This window comes from Neospora caninum, chromosome IV, assembly GCF_000208865.1.
Source record: "Neospora caninum Liverpool complete genome, chromosome IV".
Classification (NCBI taxonomy): Eukaryota; Apicomplexa; class Conoidasida; order Eucoccidiorida; family Sarcocystidae; genus Neospora; species Neospora caninum.
Genome location: NC_018389.1, coordinates 1,316,465 through 1,334,340, shown reverse-complemented (window position 1 = coordinate 1,334,340; position 17,876 = coordinate 1,316,465). Strand labels below are relative to the sequence as shown.

The following is a 17,876-nucleotide window of genomic DNA, read 5'->3' as shown; positions in this document are numbered from 1 at the left end:
TTCCATGGAGCTCTCCTGATCAGAGAGAGGCCTGGCCGGTTCTCTCTGGGAATGTTTGTCCATGTGGGATGACTTACAGGCATAAAAAAACGGTTGCATGTGCCCGACTAGAAATGGCCCTGCGGTGAATCGATGACGGGAGAACGTTGCTCGTCCACTTTCCCTCAGTGTCTTGTGTGGAACCGCAACCAAGGTAACAGCGCAGCCTTTTTAATCGTTTTCCTTTTTTTACACGTGCAGTGGAACACAGCGGAGACATTGCACGTGAGACGAGTTTCCCTGTTTCAGTTCTTTTTCCGTCTCCTCTTCGCTTTTTTTCGTATTTGCATGGTGCTGTGTGTACGCGCTTCCACGGGAACGACCGTATCGTGAGAAGCGACAAATCCAGTCTCCCTGGGTCCAGCGTTCTGCCCCCTTCGTGCGCGCCTCTCTCTCCGTCGGCCCTTCCCTCGTGCAACTGTGTAGAACAAACGAGGGGAGAGCGGGGAAAGTCCTTCGGCGGAGCAAAGAGCAATAAAAGGCGACGTTTTGTGCCAACCATTTCGGGAGAGGGAACGGAGTAGCGACGGGGGAGAAAGGACCACCATGGATTTCACCGTTCTTGGAACAGAAACAGAGAAACAAACGTCTTCTTTTCGAGTTTTGTGAACTTCGAACTACGAAAACCGAAACTACGCAGGAGACCCGCATACCGTGTGTCCCTCGCGTCAGCGTTTCCCTCGTTTCGACGTCCCAGAGAATACAGAGTTGTTTTCTTCGCGGTGTCCCGGACTCCAGAGTCTTTCTGCATCAATAAAAAACCAGTGTCCCTTTCCACAGGATAGAATACAGAAATAGCTCCACCGGAGAAAGCACATGACGTAGCCCTCTTGACGAACAGCAAGGATCATCCCGGGCGTGGCACGTTTTACATACGCTGCAAACGGCCCGTGTCTCTAAAAGGGGACACCGGCGGTGCGCCGTGATCTCTGCGTCTTCACTGTTTTGAGGTATGGATCCTGTCGCGTGTGTGGCGGGCACTGCCTCCAGTGGACGAGAGTGATTTTCTCGTCCCATTCCTGTCATATTCTTTTTGGTAGCTCTTGTTGAAGCAGTCAGAAAGAGGAATACCTGTCGGCGCTTCCTTTTTATTCGTGAGTTGTCCTTGTTCTTTGTCGTGGAAGAAAACCTTGCAACGTAGAATGAAGGGTACGGTTCCGTGTTTCGGCGTGGTTGACCCGCCGGAGCGGGAAGGAACCCGCGGTAATCAGAACGCCCCTGCCGTCGCGGAATTCAACCGGAGAAAAACACATTGTCGGTATTCGGTGCTATTCGAACGGACTATCGCAATAGAAGGGACGCCAGCGAATGGATGCTGAGAGGTTTGGAGAAGCTTTCGCGTTTGGAGAGGCGGAAAGAAACCGTCGTCCCAGCATTCCGCAGTGTCTAACGTTACCGTTCTTGTGCAGGAGGGTGGCTCGCGGAAGCCGCTGTCTCCCCCACACAGACAAAAACATGCAAAGCCCGTCATCCTTTATGTACGGACCTTGGATAAGAGTGTCTTTTTCTGCACACATTGCTCCGCTGCAGCGTGTTCGCACCGCCTCCCAGATTACAGGACGGGAGTATATAGGCCTTGTGTATGTATGCCCGGGTGTATAAATGGAGGGTCTGTATTCGGTTATGTTGCTACACCAAGATGCGATACCACGAGCCCACGACAGTCGCACACCTGCAATTTCTTGGTGTTTATATCTGTAATTTTAATCAATCTGGTCTGATCTACGCCAGGCTGGCTGCACTGTGCATCATAGCACATGTGTGTCTTGTCTGCGGGCGTGGTCCACCTTGAAGTCGGAGGGGGGGGGGGGGGGGGAATCCGCTTGGGTCTTTCCCCATCGCTCAAGCTTGTCCGCTTGCTGTGATTCCTCCACTTGCTGAACGCTTATCTGCTAGTCTCGCGGCAATAATATAACTCAGATCTCTCTTTCGAATTGAAACGCGCGACCAAACCAACGGGCTACATCATCTGCCGCTCGTAGCTAGGGTGTACACGCACCGCGCCAGAATTTTCAACGAGCCCCCGGTGGAGGCTCAACTCCGGAATGGCGTAGAAGAAACGCATTGACCGGACTTCACGGCCGTTGTAAACTGTTTTTCTCCCGGTCATCTAAAACACAAGACACATGGGCAGCGGATGCAGTGATATGCAGCTCCTATTCCCGTTCTTTCCACGACAAAAGCGTGAAGAGGGCGCTCCAGTGGGGTATCTCTGCCTCAGAGTCCGCCGCTTTGCCGGCCGCGAACCCGAACACCCTTTCCTTAAAGGGAGAAAGCTGGCTTTTGGAGGAAGAATAAAGGATCCCCTCTTTTCCTTCAGAGAAAACAAAATGAATGGCTGAAACGGTTCTTCCTTTCGGATCTTCAAAGCTCAATTGGTCTTGCCACCGTTAGGTTTCAGCGCACACCTGTCGTCCCCGACAACGACCCAGGGAGTCTTGACACTGTCTGCTTGCGAAAAGATAACCCTCTGATAAAGTAGACCCGTGGGCTGCTTCTAGTTCCTGTTGTTCCCCTCGAGGGAGAGGGCGTGTGTATTTCTCCTCTTCTTTTATACTTTTCCTCTCAGTTACCCGTGGCTCATGGGTCTCTCTGCCCATGATTCGGTCGGGGTATTGTCGCGTCAGAAAAATATGTCGAACTACTGGCAAAGACTCGAAGCCGCCAGGTCGACGGCCGAGATCGATTACCTTCAAACGGCTCCTTCCACTGTTTCGCGTGCGGTTATCCATAAAACTGGAAGGACCTTTCAGGTTGAAATGACGTGTGTGTCTGCGTGTCTGTAGCAGTGTCAGTCTCTCCCGTTCCTGTCCCCTTGGCGTCGTCGCTCCCTTCTGCCTGAGCGTCCTATCCAAGTCTCTCTCCTTGTCACCCCTGGATTCTTCCTCTCGCGTCTGCTCTCCTCTCTCCCTATCAGTGTGTGTCGACCGTCTTTCGCTTCTTCTCGGAAGAGTGCGAACGCCTGTCCAGACCTCAGCTGCCTGACCCCCCTTCGTTCCGTGTTGCGTTTTTTTCGGCTCCGCAGCCCCTCGATTCATATCCTCCCCGTCGCCACAAAGAAAGCATAAAGATGAAGAGAAGGCGGCGTCCACCAGTTTCTTCTCCGTACTCTCCGTCCTGTTCTTCGCCAGTTCGTCGCTCTTCTGGCTCTTCTGCAGCATGTTCCTGCTCGCCTGCCGACTGCTCGGGGGACATCGGGACTAACGCGAGGCCAAGTAGCACACCCGCGTGTGAGCAGACGCTGCGGAAATGGCTCGTCGATTCTCACTTTTTCCCATTCGTTCTTCTTTTTCTCGGTCTCTTTCCTGCATTTTTCGCTCTCTTTGACACCCGAAACACAGGCTATATGTTCGTGAGAGCGGAGCTGCCGGATGGAGCCGAAACGGCCTCGGCGGATCCCGCCTCCGCTCCTCCGTTTCCTCTCTCCTCTTCCCTTCCGCGAGTGGCTGTCGTCCACCTTCCTTCAGGTCAAACGGTGCATGCATCGGCAGAGAGCCGACTCGACGGGGAGGGTTCACACCGCGTGTTGTCCACGCGAGTAGATATTCTGTCGCGTGCGCAGAAAGCGAGATGTGGAGGAAATCTGGGGCAGGGGGGACAGAGCCATGAGAGTCCATGCTCTTCGAGTTCTCTACAGACCGGGAAACAGAGCGAAGGCGAGGCAGAAAGGCCAGTTCTCGCCTGCAACGTCGAGTGTACGTACACTCTGGAGAACATTGCCTTTGTGGACCCAGACCAAACATGGGAACTGGGGATCGGCCCCACACAGCAGGCCTCGCCTTCCTCCTCTTCGGCTTGTCTATTGTCTGCTGCGGAGTGCGAGGCTCCACGGATCTCGACTCAAGTCCTCGATGATTTCGTCGACATTGAACTCCCGGTCTTCTCCCCGCAGCTGTCCCCCTACACTCAGACGCGGCAGAAAACGCTGTCGCCGTTGATTCTCAGGAAGGCGCCTGGCCTCCGTTCTTCCGCATGTCCTTCCTCGCTCGCAAACGGGCTCTGTGGCGAGAAGCGGGATGGCGAGACAAAAGGCCGCTCTTTGTCGGACGAGACGGGAGAGATCTACGCAGGCTGCGTCACCCTCCATCTCCCTTTCCATCTCCGCTATGATGCCGCATGCACGAGCTGTGGGGGGCTCACAAAGCATTTCCTCTCGCCTCCAGTCGTTCGCGTCGACTGCCGAGAAGGGCGAGGGGGAGACAAGGGAGGAGTCGAAAATAAAGCATCAGAGAGAAAAGAGGAGAGGCAGCGTGCGGCAGGTGTGGTGTGTGATAAGGAGGCCTGCGTCGCCACTCTTGTCGTTGGCGCCTACCCCGCGAACGGCCGCCTCCAAGGGAGGGAGAGGGAGAGAAGGAGAGAACAAGCGAGGGCCATGTTTTCCCCAGAACACTGCACCAGGAGCTGCGAGACGACAGGCACTCCTCGAGGGGAAGCAGACGAGGAACGCCAATGATGAAGACTCGGTTCTGTATCTCGAAGTGCCTGTCGGATCGCTGGATCACTTGGCGCCGGTCGCGTGCCTCACAGCCCTCGCCGTCGTGTTCTTCTCCGTGGGCACGGTGGTGGTCCTAATTCTCGCAGAGAACGACGAAGGGGAGAAGACGGAAGCCGCTGAAGGCCAGGAGGGACGCAGCGAGGAAAGTCGATTGGAAAGGCCGGAGACAAGGAAGCGAACGGAACGAAAGGGACAAGCTGCAGACTGAGACCAACGGAGGCGAAAGAGAGAGTGCAGAGCAAAAAAAACACGGAGGAAGAAGAGAGAATGCGCGAACAGAGAAGGCAGAGACAGATCGCAGAGTGGCTGGGCCAAAGAGGCCGCGACAGGAACGGTTGTTGGACGGAAGGGAACTTTGGGCGAGGCGCCCAGAGAGAAGCGAGTACATGCGAGAGAACGAGAAGCGGGGGACAGGGCGACACACGGTAAGAAACAAGAGGCAGAAGAACCGTGGCCGGAAAAGACACGGCGAAGCTCTGGTGTTTCGCATAGCAGCGGAGCGTGGGGGGGGAATTCCGGAGACGGGAAACGCCGGAGAGCAGGCACGCGCGCGACGCAAGAAAAAAGGAGTAGAATGAAGCGACGTGTATGGAGAGAGGCGCTGCTATCAATTCTTTTTCTCACTCGTGCACGGATCTCTCGTCTGTTCTGGTTTCTCTCGGGTTAGTCGCCCCTTGCTTCCGTTCTCTCGTTCACATCCGCTAGTCTCTCTTTGGCTTCACTGCCGTCTCGTGGGCAGAGAGAACGCGAGGCTTTTCGCCAGTTTTTCCTCACCCTCGCCCCTTTTGTGGATAGGGAAAGAGCCGAAGCTTACGCCGAGGCTGCGCCTTGTGTTTTTCTTATTTTCTCCCGCCCCATTGCGAAAAAAACAGAATAAATCGCCTCGCACACCGGCTACGAAGGACGGAGCAGGACTTCTCACCTCCGGAAGTTCGCGCTTCTTCGCTTCGTCGCCGACGCAGAGACGAGCGTTGCCTCGAAGGAATCACCGCCAGCAAACCAGGAACGGGGTGTGCGCCCTACTGAAAAACGGCAACGCCCCGTCCCTCTGATTTTGTCCGTTCTCTTTCGGTGTGTGAACTTTTGTCACGGGGCTTTGCCACGGGGAAGTGTCAAGAGGTGGGCTGGTTCAGTGACAGGGAGCTCGGCCTGCAATTTTGGAGAAGCCTGTTTGACTGCGTAAAAGAGAATGCGTCTTGCAAAATAACTGCACAGAAAAAGCCGCTGCACTGCCTCAGCAAAGACCGATATGCCGCTACACCCCGCGGGCGCCTCTCGGGGTTGGGGCGGCTTGTGTGTCTTTGGACTTTTAGCGCGATTCTCTTTCTGGCCGTGCAGACAGCGCGGGTCGTCGCCACACCAGAACTTCCAAGCATCGCTGCTGAGGCGTGATTTTGACTCCACGCGTATTCATATGTATGTATAGTTGTAGGTATATCGCGACGTGCTGTGGGTATGTGTGTGTGTGCATGCCTGAATGGCGAAGCAGAGGAGTTTCCACACAGGCTTCGACGCGGGCGCCTCAGTGGAATGCGAGAGCGGGGATTCAAGTGCTTCTGAAAACAGGCAAGTGTGTCGCATTTGAAATGGCCAAAGCCGATCACTTCGATTATGTCAGAGAAGCGCATGGCTTCGGTTTCTTTCGTGACAGGCAGTCAGCACTCGGTGACTGGTTGATAGGAAATGTTTCCGACTTTTGACACGCGTTCAAAGAGACAAAGGGCGGCCGCTCTCAAAGAAAAGCACGGCAGTGGAACACAGAAAACCCGCCCAATCTGGAAGCCCCCTCGACGCGAGTGAGCCTTTTCCCCAGCGAGACAAATGCAGAAAAGGGAAACGCGAATATCTCCTCGCACCAACCATCCGGCAAAAAACCTTGCAGAAAGATCGCGGCATGGATGCGTAGTCTGACTGCGTAACAGACGCCGACGGAAGAGAACGAATAACGCACACGGACAATGGATTACCCGCTGTTCTCGTCCCTCTGCTCCCTCATGTGTAGACAAATGCATATGTATCATATATATATATATATATATTTAAATGTGAATATAAATGTACGTGTTTATTTGCAGATGCAAAAAAATTTTATAGTTTCGTACACGGATAAGCGTGCTCGTAGGTGTTGCTTCATCTCCGGGCACGAGGAGTGAAGCCCGATAGACTCGCTTCAGAGACACCCTGGAAACAGGCCCTCTTTACGGGAAACCTGACTAGTCGAGAGTCTTTCGCGGCCACTTACACAAATTTCTAGTCGAACTGTGCAGCCGTAACCGTACATGTACTCCATATAGAGACATGCACTTGTTTTAACGTATGTGTATATAGATGGATAAAGCATGCATGCACACATGCATGTATATGCCTATCGAGATGTATCTCGTTTGGAAGCTCTCTGGACGAGACAAAGTGAAAGCAAAGTGCTTGTCCGGGAGGGTTTTAGAACGCGCTGCCCGCGACTCTCGCGTTTCCCTGTGTTGACAGAAAGGCGGGTACTGTGTTGACAATGGCGATGAGCAGTCGCGCAGATGAGAGCGCGCGGACTTGGTTTGTCCCGCTCGAGAGCCGTTTAGGGCTCCTAAACGGGACACCGAGACAAAAAGGCACAGAAGCACGCAGCCTGGATAGGCTGTCGAACGAAGTGAACGTGACAAAACGCGGGCTCTCGAAACCTCAAGTCTGTCTTGACAAGACACCACACGCAACGCCCACGAACGGGGCCTGGGACACTTTTTTGCACATGCCTGCTTCGCTCGAGGCGAAGAGGTCCAGCTACGTCAGTAGCTGCGCTCGCACAGACACGCATGCAGAGACAAGACACGCGCGCGGCTTCCCGAGCGTATATCGTCGCGTTGAAACGCTCTGAAAGAATGTCACTTTTAACGGAAAACTGTTGAAAAAGCGTCTTCTCACAAGTGCCAGCTTTCCCCCGAATCCTGCCATTTTTGCCGGTCCACTCGAGACGCCAAATAGCGGCGAGTCCTCGCACTTGGGGCTTCCAAAAAGATTCCCACGCATTCGATACTACCCATTTGCCCTTTTTTTTTTCCTTTTTCAGTTCTGCAAGCGTAGAAAGCCAAACGTCCCTGTGGCTACGTGCGATTCTCGACGCTCTGTGCATACCTAGTCAGCGCTCGTCTTTCAGCAGATTCGCGTCGCGTCAGTCCCACGTTGAACGTATGATACACGATTTGCCCAACTCCCGCAAACTCCCGACGACCAGGCGTCTCTCTGCGGCGCAGCCGCCCCGCCCTCTTCTACCTCCTGCTGTCGAGAGGCCGCCTGTTCTTCCCACGTTCTTGGCCTCGCAGCGAGAGAGAACGGACTCGAGACGGGACCGCTCAGGACCGCCTCCCGCGCTGACCGTGTAGACAGAATCGGAATAGAGAGCCCCGCCAGCAACCTGCACACCGGCCGTCCCCCCCCCCCCCCCCCCTGTGAGTTCGCCGCCAACTCTCACGAGGCCGGAGAGGGAGAGTACGAGGGAGAACACGACGGCGAACGAAGCGCCGAGGGCGAAGTGAAGCCCGAAAGCGTGCGCTCGAGACTCTTGGCGCGTGGCGACCGCGAGGCAGAGAAGGGCGCCGGCGAGTTCGAGCAAGACAGGCGGAAGGGGACACCTGTGGGGCCCGCGTGAGTTGCAAACTCTGAGAGAGACTGCGCCCGCGACCCCCGATCGGAAGTCGGTTTCTCGTCGCGCGGGGACAGAGACGCGAGATGCGAAGGCCGGTTGCACGAGGTCCGCCTGCGGTCCTCCCGGTCGGGTGTCCAGACAGCGTCCTCGTGCTCCGTTTCGACGACCATCGTCTCACCGTCTTCGAAGAACTGCGAAAACTGCGCACGCACATTCTCTTTCTTCTCGGCCTCGAGGCCCGCACTCCGCGCCTCGCCCACAGGCTCCTCTTCTTCCTCCGACGCGAGGAAGAAGACGCTGCGGTCTTCCTCGGCCGCAAACTCTTCGCCGAATGCGTCGTCCGTCATCACGATCTCTTCTTCCGCGAGCAAGAACGTGTCTTCTTCGCCCTCTCTGCTGACGCCCTCGCGTTCTTCCTCGCCAATCCCCGTCGTCAGCATCGCGTCCACCAAGAAATCCGAAACGGGAATGCTCTTCTCGCGGGAAGGCGACTTCCCGCGACTCTTCTCTTCCCCGCTCGAGGCGCGCCCTGACGCAGCCCCGGTGTCCCTGCCTTCCACACACATCCCCTCTCGCTCGGCATCGACGCGCGGCTCCTCAGTCGGGCCTTCCACGTCGCCCGCCAATCGCCCCTGCGCTCGAGTGCCCACCCGCCGATCGCACGACTCCTCCACGAGCTCACCCTCGACTCGCTCGCCAGCAAACGCGTGAGACAGAGGGCGCGTGGACCGGTACGCGCGGTCTGCGTAGTACACCGAACTCGCGATCGGATAGAAAGGTTTCCGTCTGCCCCGGGCCCCCACACACGGCCCAGGCCGCACGGACCCCATCGCTGGCGTCGCCTGTCTGTCGACTGACGAGGCCGTCCAATCGGGCGTCGCGGCCTCGCCGAGACGCTCGGCCGCTTGCGAGGTCGACGCCTTCGCCCCAATCCGGCGCTTCCCTGGAGTCAGCTGTTCCTCGCCCGCTCTCGCCTGCGCTCCCGGCCTCAAATCGTGGCCAAGCCCCATCGGCCCGTCCAGGTCGCCCTCTGCGCGCCGTTGTCGCGGCTGCTCGCCGGCGCAACGGCTCGGCTGTCTCCCTGTGCGGGTGAGGCCTTCGTTTCGGGCCTTCTCGCGTCGGTCGCGGCGCTTGGGATGTCCCTCTCGACTCGCCCGGCCATTGAGACGCCTGCGTCTCGCCTTCTGCTCGCTCACCTCCTCGTCCGTCGACGTGAAGACGTACTCCAGATGGCCCTCGAGGCAGTGCAGCGGCGGCAGGAAGAAACGCGAGGGCGAGGACACGGCTGCGGAAGAGAAGACGCCAGTCTTCCGCCACTCCGGCTGCCCCTGGCTGTCGAGCGTTTCCTCGTTCTCGTCCAGGAGACGCAGAAGCGCCTCCTGGAAGTCCACGAGCTGCGCCACGAACCTCTCGGGAGTCTGAGCCAAGTACCTGGGGTCATCCGGGTCGTTGAGGTACAGCAGCTTCGTGAGGTGGACGACGTCTTCCCCTGCCTGGTGTGCCACGCGACACGCAGCCATGATCTCGCACGCCTGGTCGCCTGCACTCAACAGATCGAAGCGCCAGTCACCTGGCAGAGGCATCGCGGCTCGGGTCTCCCGTGTCCCCCGCTCCGCCTCGTGTTCTTCCCCCGACGAAGACGTGGTCTCTTCCTCCGTCGACGGCGTCTCTGTCTCTTCCGAAGAGAAGTCCGCCTCGTCTTCCTTGACCGCAGAGGCGGGAGAAGAGGGAACGGTTGCACCACGCCTGTCTCGCTCGACATCTCTGTCTTCCGTCCACGGAGACTCCGGGAAGACGCGTCGCCCTTCCTCGCGGTCGCCGTCGGGCGCAACCGAAGAGCCAGGCGAACGCACGCGCGGCCCCGAACGGCCGGTCCTCTCTGCGCGCATTCTGCGGTGTAACGACAGCTGCTGGCGGCGCAGCGCCCCGTGCTCCCGCCGGAGGCCGTGGATGTACCGCTGGAGAACGAAATCAAATTCGTGGTACTGAGAGAGAGGGGGGGAAAAGACGCAGAGACGCAGACAAGAAAAGGTGGAGACTGCGCGAAAAGATCACAGGCAGCAAGGCACACCGTCGCGGGCCCGCACGAACGGCCTCGAATCGACGGCTGTTCACCTCAGTGAAACTGTGACCCGAACTGCGTATGGTGTACGACGAATGCGCCTGCTCTCCGGCAGACAGGGAAACGAGAGTGGTGGCCTGCCTCAAGAGAGGAAGATGGCTGCAGACTGGATCCCTCTGTGGATAAACTCGCGAGCGCTGCAGCCGTGGAAAAAAATCTGCGCACAGTTCCGCACGACCTGTGCAGTGTAGCCGCCGGCTCGAGGCGGTTAAGGACGATTTCTCCAGAGTTTCCTGTTCAGAGGGAAACCCGGACGGCAAAGCGACTTACTTTCGTTGTCGTGTAGAACTCTCGGTACGCTTCTTCGTCGGTGATTGGGGGAATGGGGCCGAGCCGCTTGACGACGTGTTCCGTCGAGTGAATGTATACCTGCTCTCGCGCACACAGTTCGCCAAGTTCTGGGAGACAAAACTGGAGATAAAAGTTTTCGACGGTTCGCGTGCCTGCATTGGTCACAATGACCACCTGGCTGAGAGAGAATCCGTTGTTTCTCACGTCGCGCATACTCGCGAAGAAATTGCCTAAAACCTGGAAAAACTTCGCCTCGTACAGAGCCTCGCGAATCGCGGCCACGGTCTCAAGGGGCCCGAGAGTGCAGTGCTTCGAGCGCCACTGGGACATGATCCACGACGTGGGGATGAGTGTGTTGTCGAGGTCGAGCAGAATCAGGCGCGGCCTGCCGCGCAGGGGGGTGAGAGAAAAGGGAGGAGACAAGTCGCTCGCGTCAAGAGTTTCTCCGAGCGAAGACGAGCGGCAAACGGACGACTGATCTGTGAGGCGCGAAGGCCGTGGCGAGGAAGGCTCGCGAGACACAGACAAAGACCTCGACGTTCTCGGAGAAGAGGGCCCTGAGCCGGTCTTGTCGAGACGTGGAGTCCCCGCAGCGTCTTCGCGATGTACCGGCGCAGCGACGCGACCGCGCTCAGCCCACGGCGAGGCATGACGGAACGAGCTCCGCGGAGACAAAGAAGAGGCCGAGCGCCTGGGCGACGGCGACTCCCCGGAGGGCCGGAGACACGAAGGCAGACGCGTCGTCTCTGCTCGCTCTTCCGCGATCGAAGAGAAGAATGAGGCAGAGCTGAGAGTCGCCGCCTCGGATCGACTCCCCTCGTGGCAGTTCCCACACGGAAAGACATGGGTCTCAGTCGGCGACAGCTGGGCCGCGCGAGAGGGTTCTGTCTCCGTTCGTTCGCTCGCTCGGCGACAGCTGCGCAGCGGCGACAGCCGACGGGGAGTTGGATCCACAGGAAAAAGACGACTCGGGCTCTCCGAGACTTCTCTAGGGTTTTGGGCCCCTCCAGGACTGCGCAGGCCTTCCGCACACGCCACGCTCGATGCAGGCAGAGAGGAAGAGAGTCTTCCGTTTAGACCACTGGCGGGCGACAAAGCTTCAGAGAGAGACTCTGCCTTTAACGTGGAAGCATGCAGGTGAGACTTGGGTGCGGCCTCGTCCGAGTCCCCCCCGACCACGCTCGCTGTCTCCGGAGACCGCTGAGCAGCGGAGACAGAAGAGGCGCCAGCAGACATAGTGGACGTCGCGCAAGAGGGCGGAGACGACACGGAGATTTCGCGCGGCGAGACGGAGTGGCATGTGTTCCTCGAACTCGCGCGTGGAGAGAGAGAAGACTGAGGCATCTCGGTTTCCGATCCACCCGCGACAAGTCCCTCGGCTTCTCTCTCGTGGTCCGTATCTCCCATCGCGGTTTCAGGAAAGGAGACAGCCGCGCACGGTCCCCCACGTGTGGCACGTAGAGAGCGCGAGTCCACCGCTGCGAGATTTTCTGGTCTTCCTTCCTGCTGAGGACCAGTCAGTCCGCGAGACGTTTCGACACCCGTCTGGGGCTCGAAGCTGTGTCTCAAGACTGTCGACGCTTCGTCGACACCAGCGGCCACCGACGCGCAAAGGCCTCCTGCCGAGGCAGGCGACTCGTCTCTGCAAGAATGCTGACCAGCCGCGGGCCTTGACGGCGTGCCGTAGTGGATCTCGGCACTCTCTTCACGTTGGCTTCGCCTCCCCGCTGGAGGCGCGGCCTCGCCCGTGAGAGGGAGACATCCGCGTCGGCTGTCCGCCATCTCTCCCTCTCTGGCGTCTTCGTCCATCGCATGCGATGAGCTGCAGTGAGGCGGACTGGAGCACGCGCGAGAGGCAGGGGGACAGGCAGGAGACGAAGGCCGGCTGAGACACCGCAGCTGTTCATGTGGGCAAAATGAACGCGCGTCAAATGTGTGCAGGTCTGGCTCTTGCGTCTCTGGATGTTCTCTGTTTGAAGCGTTCGGGCAGCGGTCGAGGATCTCTCTTGCACCCTCTTCGCCCCTGTCGGTCGCGAGGGCGTCCAGTGTTTTGGCCGAGGGACGAAGCGGCGATGAGGCATACGGGAGGGAATCGCCGGGTTTCACCCAGTCGGAGCGCGTCGCGTCGGACCAGAAGTTTCGCGATGAAAAGGCTTCCTCCTGCAGGCTTTCGAGGCCGTGGAAGACGGGGGAAATTGCTTCCAAGTGCCGGAGATGAGCTGCGCTCTCTGCGGTCGCGTCTTCCTTGGCTTCCAGGTTCTTCGCACAGAGAGACACGGGGGCTGACGGGTGCGCCGGCGGAATATGGAGCCTGTCTCTCTGCGGCTGTCCAGTCCATTGTTGCGTCATTTTTAAAAAGGGTGTGTTTCTTTCCGACCGCAAAGACAGAAGAAACGCCTTCCACCTCTTTCAGCTGTCTGAACAGCCGAGAGCATGTGAAGTCTCTATGGAACAAGCATTGCACGCCGTGCGCATTTTCTCGTTTTCTGCGCTCCGTCTGGCGGCTTTCGGCCGCCTTTTCCTTTCCCAGATTGCACGCGTTCTTGAGCCTATCGGTTTTCTTCGTCGCCGGAGTTGTGGCCACTAGGAAGACGTCTCTGCCGCCGCTGACACTCAGAACCGCGCGCTCCGCCGTCGTGGTGCACGCGGAGGGCAAATGAGGGCTACACAGGTGGATCTTTGTCTCGCCAAGTCTGTAATATTCGGAAACAGAAAAGATCCAAAGACAGAAACGAAGGAGTGACGGACCGACCGCCCGCGGGGGGATCGCTCTGACTCCCCAGTGCGCGCAGGAGAGACTCCTTTCGCGGCTCGTGCGTCGGAGAAAGGTCACCTCGTCGCGGGAGTGACTTCGGTGTGTGACGCCGAAAAGGAACAAAGCGGGAACAGAAAAGACGTGTCAGGCCGTTTCCTTTTGCTGAGCAGCCGAGCAACACATGACAGTGACGCTCGAAACCTTCGCGCGCGTCCGTCGTTTGGGTGTCGACGCCGTGCTCGGCTGCTACCCAGCTACGGTGGAACACACGAGGGGCGAAAAATCGGCGCGGGAACACGGGGTTCTCGGAAACAAAGCGGTGAACACGAAGCACTGGAATGCAGCACGCTCACGGCCTTTCGTCACACTAGATCACGCACAAGTTTTGTCTGAAAGGCACAACCCCTTTTAGCCTGAACGGCGCCCGTTCCTCGGGCGAGACAGAAGAAAATTTTAGCGGGTAGCTGTTTTCCTGCTTACACGCCGGCACCCGTGAGCGTCGCGACCTCTTGTGTCGTCGTGTCTACGGAACGGGGCGCGTGGAAAGAATCAGGTCTCAAGCGTAGAAGGGCGGAAAGAACGGATGCAAGGCACGATCCGAGTGCGACAAAAAAGGGAACAACGCCTCTTCGTCTCTGCCTGAAAAGAGAGAGGGCGCACGCTCCGGGAGAGGCTACAGAGCAGAGACTGTTCTCTCGGGGTGTACGTACACCGTTGAACGCGAGCGAAATATGACAGTCTGAACTTGTGTCGAGAACACTGACCGTTTTCCAATATTCCCCCGCCAGTGGGGCGCGCAAAAGTCGCTGGAGAGCTCCGAAAAAATCCCACAGAAGCGTCGTTCGCCGTGTGACGAAATTCGGCGAGGGTGTGAACGAACGGCCCAGTCTTCCGTGTCCTGAGCAACACATCCAGTAGCGCGGTGTATCTCACATGGGGTGGGCAGAACGACATCGGAGAGGTAGCTAGGCAAACGCCGCCGCGAGCACGCGCGTCCTGACAGATCAGTTGGCGGTGCCGTGCGGACGAAAGCTACGAACTTGCGGCGGGAAAATGGCCTGCAACCGTCCCACTGTTTTCTCCGGGGGAAAAGATGCTCATATGCAAACAAGGAATTTTCTTAAACCGCAGGGAAAAGGACCTTACCCGCAGCGGTGCGTTTCAAGACGATCGATCAGCCATACTGTGGCGCTAAGAACATCGTCTCCCCCCCAGAGCGTGCCGACACGCCTCATATCGAGAGAGACCCGCCAGCTAATATACGTAGAGGGCGACAAGAACAAAACCGCAGCCAAATTAGTCCGTATCCGTGTGGTGTCGTGTGTCACACGTCGAAGCGTACGCGTCGGCAAAGAGGTGTTCCGGAAGACACACGGACACTCTGCATTCAGAAACGATAGAGCAAGAGGAAATACGGTGGAGAGCAGGAGGAAATAGGGTTTCTTCTGGCCTTTGGCCGCCACGTCACGCACGAGAGGGATTTGTGGGCAACCACCCTAGTTTGCGTGCACCCTCGAGGCTCCTGAAGGCCGTCGAGGAACGGTGCCCGTCCTGCATCCACAACGAAGCCTCACGACAGCCACGAATGGTGCTCCCGTTCGTGGAGAGAACACGAATGCATAGATATTTGCTCTCTCAGTCACAGACAACAACTGATGGCAAAAGCAAGGGAAAACAGGAATCTCCCCCCCCCAAATAAAAAGCAGTATGGGGCTTTCTCCACTGGGGATTGGCGAGGACAGAGCAAGAGCAATCGAACTTTCAAAGGAAAAAAAGAAACTTTCACTCGAGTTCTCTCTCCTCTTCACTTGGCTACCCTCATACGAAGGGGAGGGCACCAAGAGGCATGTTCGCTGTGAAGCACTCGAGTCTCGTACCTGCCGCGCGTATGCCCGACGCCCCAGCGGGCCGTCACTACTGTTTAGGTTCAGAGGTAAACCAACTCGAGATTAAAATGACAACGAAGGTAGACGCTCAACAGTGTCTCCGGAGATACTCCTGCGCAAGCAGCAAACACGCAAATGGCCCCAGAGGATGATCATGCGTTGCAGTCATGTGGCGATGGTACTGCAACCCTGATAGAGGCGATGCTCAAGACAGCACTGATGCATAAAGACACACATCAAGGAAGGCAATAGAACTAAGGATCCTAATACCTAAGACAACAAGAATCGATACAGAAGTGTGCAGCGGTGTCAGGGTAAAGTGAGGAAGAGAATGAACGGTGGTTCCTCTCGTGATTGGTCCAACAACTAGAAGATCGAGCGTGGAGCCCCGGCTTCGACATTTATGGCGTTGCCGTGGAATGTACATTCGGTACTGAGTACACGCTACTGCACTTGCAGTTTCATGCAGTCACACTGCGACGCGCAGATCTTTGCTAAATCTCAAGGGGTGCACGGGACATTCAGTCTGGGTTTTTCCTATGACGTGCAGTTGGTTAGAAGAACTCTAGGGCATCGGAAAGTCTGGGCCCATGTGATGCGTTTAACTCGCGTCGATTTCGACCACAGTTGGCTGATGCGCCTCTCTCCACGAACAGCTTGGCAGGCGTACCCCCTTAGCTAAGTTTGGCAGGCACCTACAATTTCTATCCACCTGGTAGCCCTTTCGACACCTGAGGTGTGATCTCTGTCTCGAGCCGAAGTAGAATGTAACACCTGCAACAAAAGTGTCAAAGAAACCCACTTTGTCATTCTGGCTCTGGGCACAGCCACGGTCTCATGTGACAGGACTGAAGGGCTGTGAACCTTCTCATGTTCCCGCGCATATCTTGCTATCACGTCTTGCAAGAATTTGTGTAGGCCCCGCTTCTGGAACGTTGATTGCAATGTAGAAACGCCTCTGTTCGCAGTTTGGATATTTCCCGTGAACCGTCGGCTGCATGACGGGTGCATATCCATAACGGGTCCAGTGGTCCGAAAACGTGCACTTCGACCCGCGTTTCACGGAACAACGCCCCACTCCACAATAGATATTCCATAGATCTTTTTTGTGTTTGCTTTTGTCATGACGTTTGAAATCAGGGGTTATGATCTGGGCATTGCTTTCGTCGCTACCTCTTGCCCAGTATATGGGATACTCTTCGAGATGCTGGGACCTCCGAAAAGCGCCGCAGCGTCAGCAAGCTGATCAGGGGCATCGTTCGATTTCTGGAAAGAAGATCTACCTACGAACACAAAGACAGAGTCTACCGGCTACCCATGGGTTCGATTGTGTTGGGGTCTTGTAGACAGGGCTAACACCCGAAGTTTTAAGTGGAGTGGTTGAATCCAGCCACATGCTTACGAAAGGAAACGTCCTTTTCTTCAAAAGAGTTTCTCATTGCGCTGGAGGAAACCACAGACCGGATGTCTTTCCTCATTTGCGGGGGCCTCATGAAAGGACAAGCATTCTGATCCATGTCGGCCGCGTAAGGGCGCAGGCCTGTCGTCTCTTCAGCTGCAAGATGTTGCCGGGCCTTCGTGTCACAGCGTAAGTCGCCTTAACGGCCCGCGTGAACAGAGAAAGCGTAACCCGACACAGTAGAGAGAGGAAATTGTCACAGCCCACAACTGCTGCACAAGAAGCCTGCAGCGACGCTCTTTACATCAGAGGCCCTCGCCCTTTGTACTGGAAACAAGTGTCAAACCTTGAGTGATTGGTCCTACCCCTTACAGCTGGTGCTTCGCCGACCGGGGTATCTCGTTTTCGTCTTGTTTCCTGCCGGGTGAAGGATTCTCGCCTTTGCCAGGCGAAGCTGTTCGCAGTTAAGACTGAATAGAGAGAGTGCAGCAGCCTCTCGGAGTCGAAGCCTTACACCCGTTGACGCAGCAAGCGACACGACACGGTTCACTTGCGTCTCCCTAGGACGCTTCTTTCGTGACCGGTACATCTGCGTGCATCCGTGGAATGCAAATCATAGCTGAAGATAAGAACGCGTGGCGAGCGTGGGGTAGTGAAGGAGGCGGGACGATGCATCCTATTGGAAAGAGCGGGGCCAGCTCTCCTAACTTCCGGTAGATGTTCATGCTGTCCATACGCGCCCAAGTCCTTCTACCCCTGCGAGTGCCCCTAACACGAAACTTTGTCCTGAACGTGCGTTCGTGAAACGGAGCAAAAGAACCAAAGACGAGAACGAAATGTCGAAGCGTGGAGCCCATTCCAGACCCCTCTCTGTATGGCCAGTGGGCACATATGGGGCAGAAAAGTCTCTGCACACCCAGTGATATTCTTGCGAGCGGAGTTCTCTCGGCGCCTTTGTGGATTCGTCTGAAGCACCTCCCTCTTCCGTGTCTTAAGAAGCAAACAGAAAGATGGAATCGCCCGGTGTCTTGTTTCAAATGAGTCGGCTGTGGTATACGGGCGTGTCTTTACGTGGATCGCTTAGACATCCTCGTCTCTCCTAGGCCCTTCGGAGAAGCTCCAGAACGAGGCCCCGAATGTCTTTTACGTTGTTTCCGGGGACTTGCCGATTGGAAGAAACGTGTGGCCGTTTGAGAGGCAATCCAGCAACTTCTCGAGGGCCCCACAAAGCTCAGCTCCGCAGGGTGGACGGCTC

The 17,876-nt window shown here is 57.0% G+C and overlaps 2 protein-coding genes across 2 annotated transcripts; one reads left to right on the top strand and one right to left on the bottom strand.

Annotated features, from left to right (window-relative positions):
• Positions 1-3,109: 3,109 nt before the first annotated feature.
• Positions 3,110-4,492, top strand: NCLIV_011165 (uncharacterized protein; the record flags this gene model as incomplete). Its single annotated transcript, XM_003880633.1, has 1 exon — positions 3,110-4,492. One exon carries the CDS (start codon positions 3,110-3,112, stop codon positions 4,490-4,492), a length of 1,383 nt encoding a protein of 460 aa, XP_003880682.1.
• A 3,498-nt stretch (positions 4,493-7,990) lies between these two features.
• On the bottom strand, positions 7,991-12,930 carry NCLIV_011160 (conserved hypothetical protein; the record flags this gene model as incomplete). The annotated part of the gene is made up of 2 exons (XM_003880632.1): positions 7,991-10,153; positions 10,561-12,930. The coding sequence occupies 2 exons, from the start codon at positions 12,928-12,930 to the stop codon at positions 7,991-7,993; spliced, it is 4,533 nt and encodes a 1,510-aa protein (XP_003880681.1).
• Positions 12,931-17,876: the final 4,946 nt, after the last annotated feature.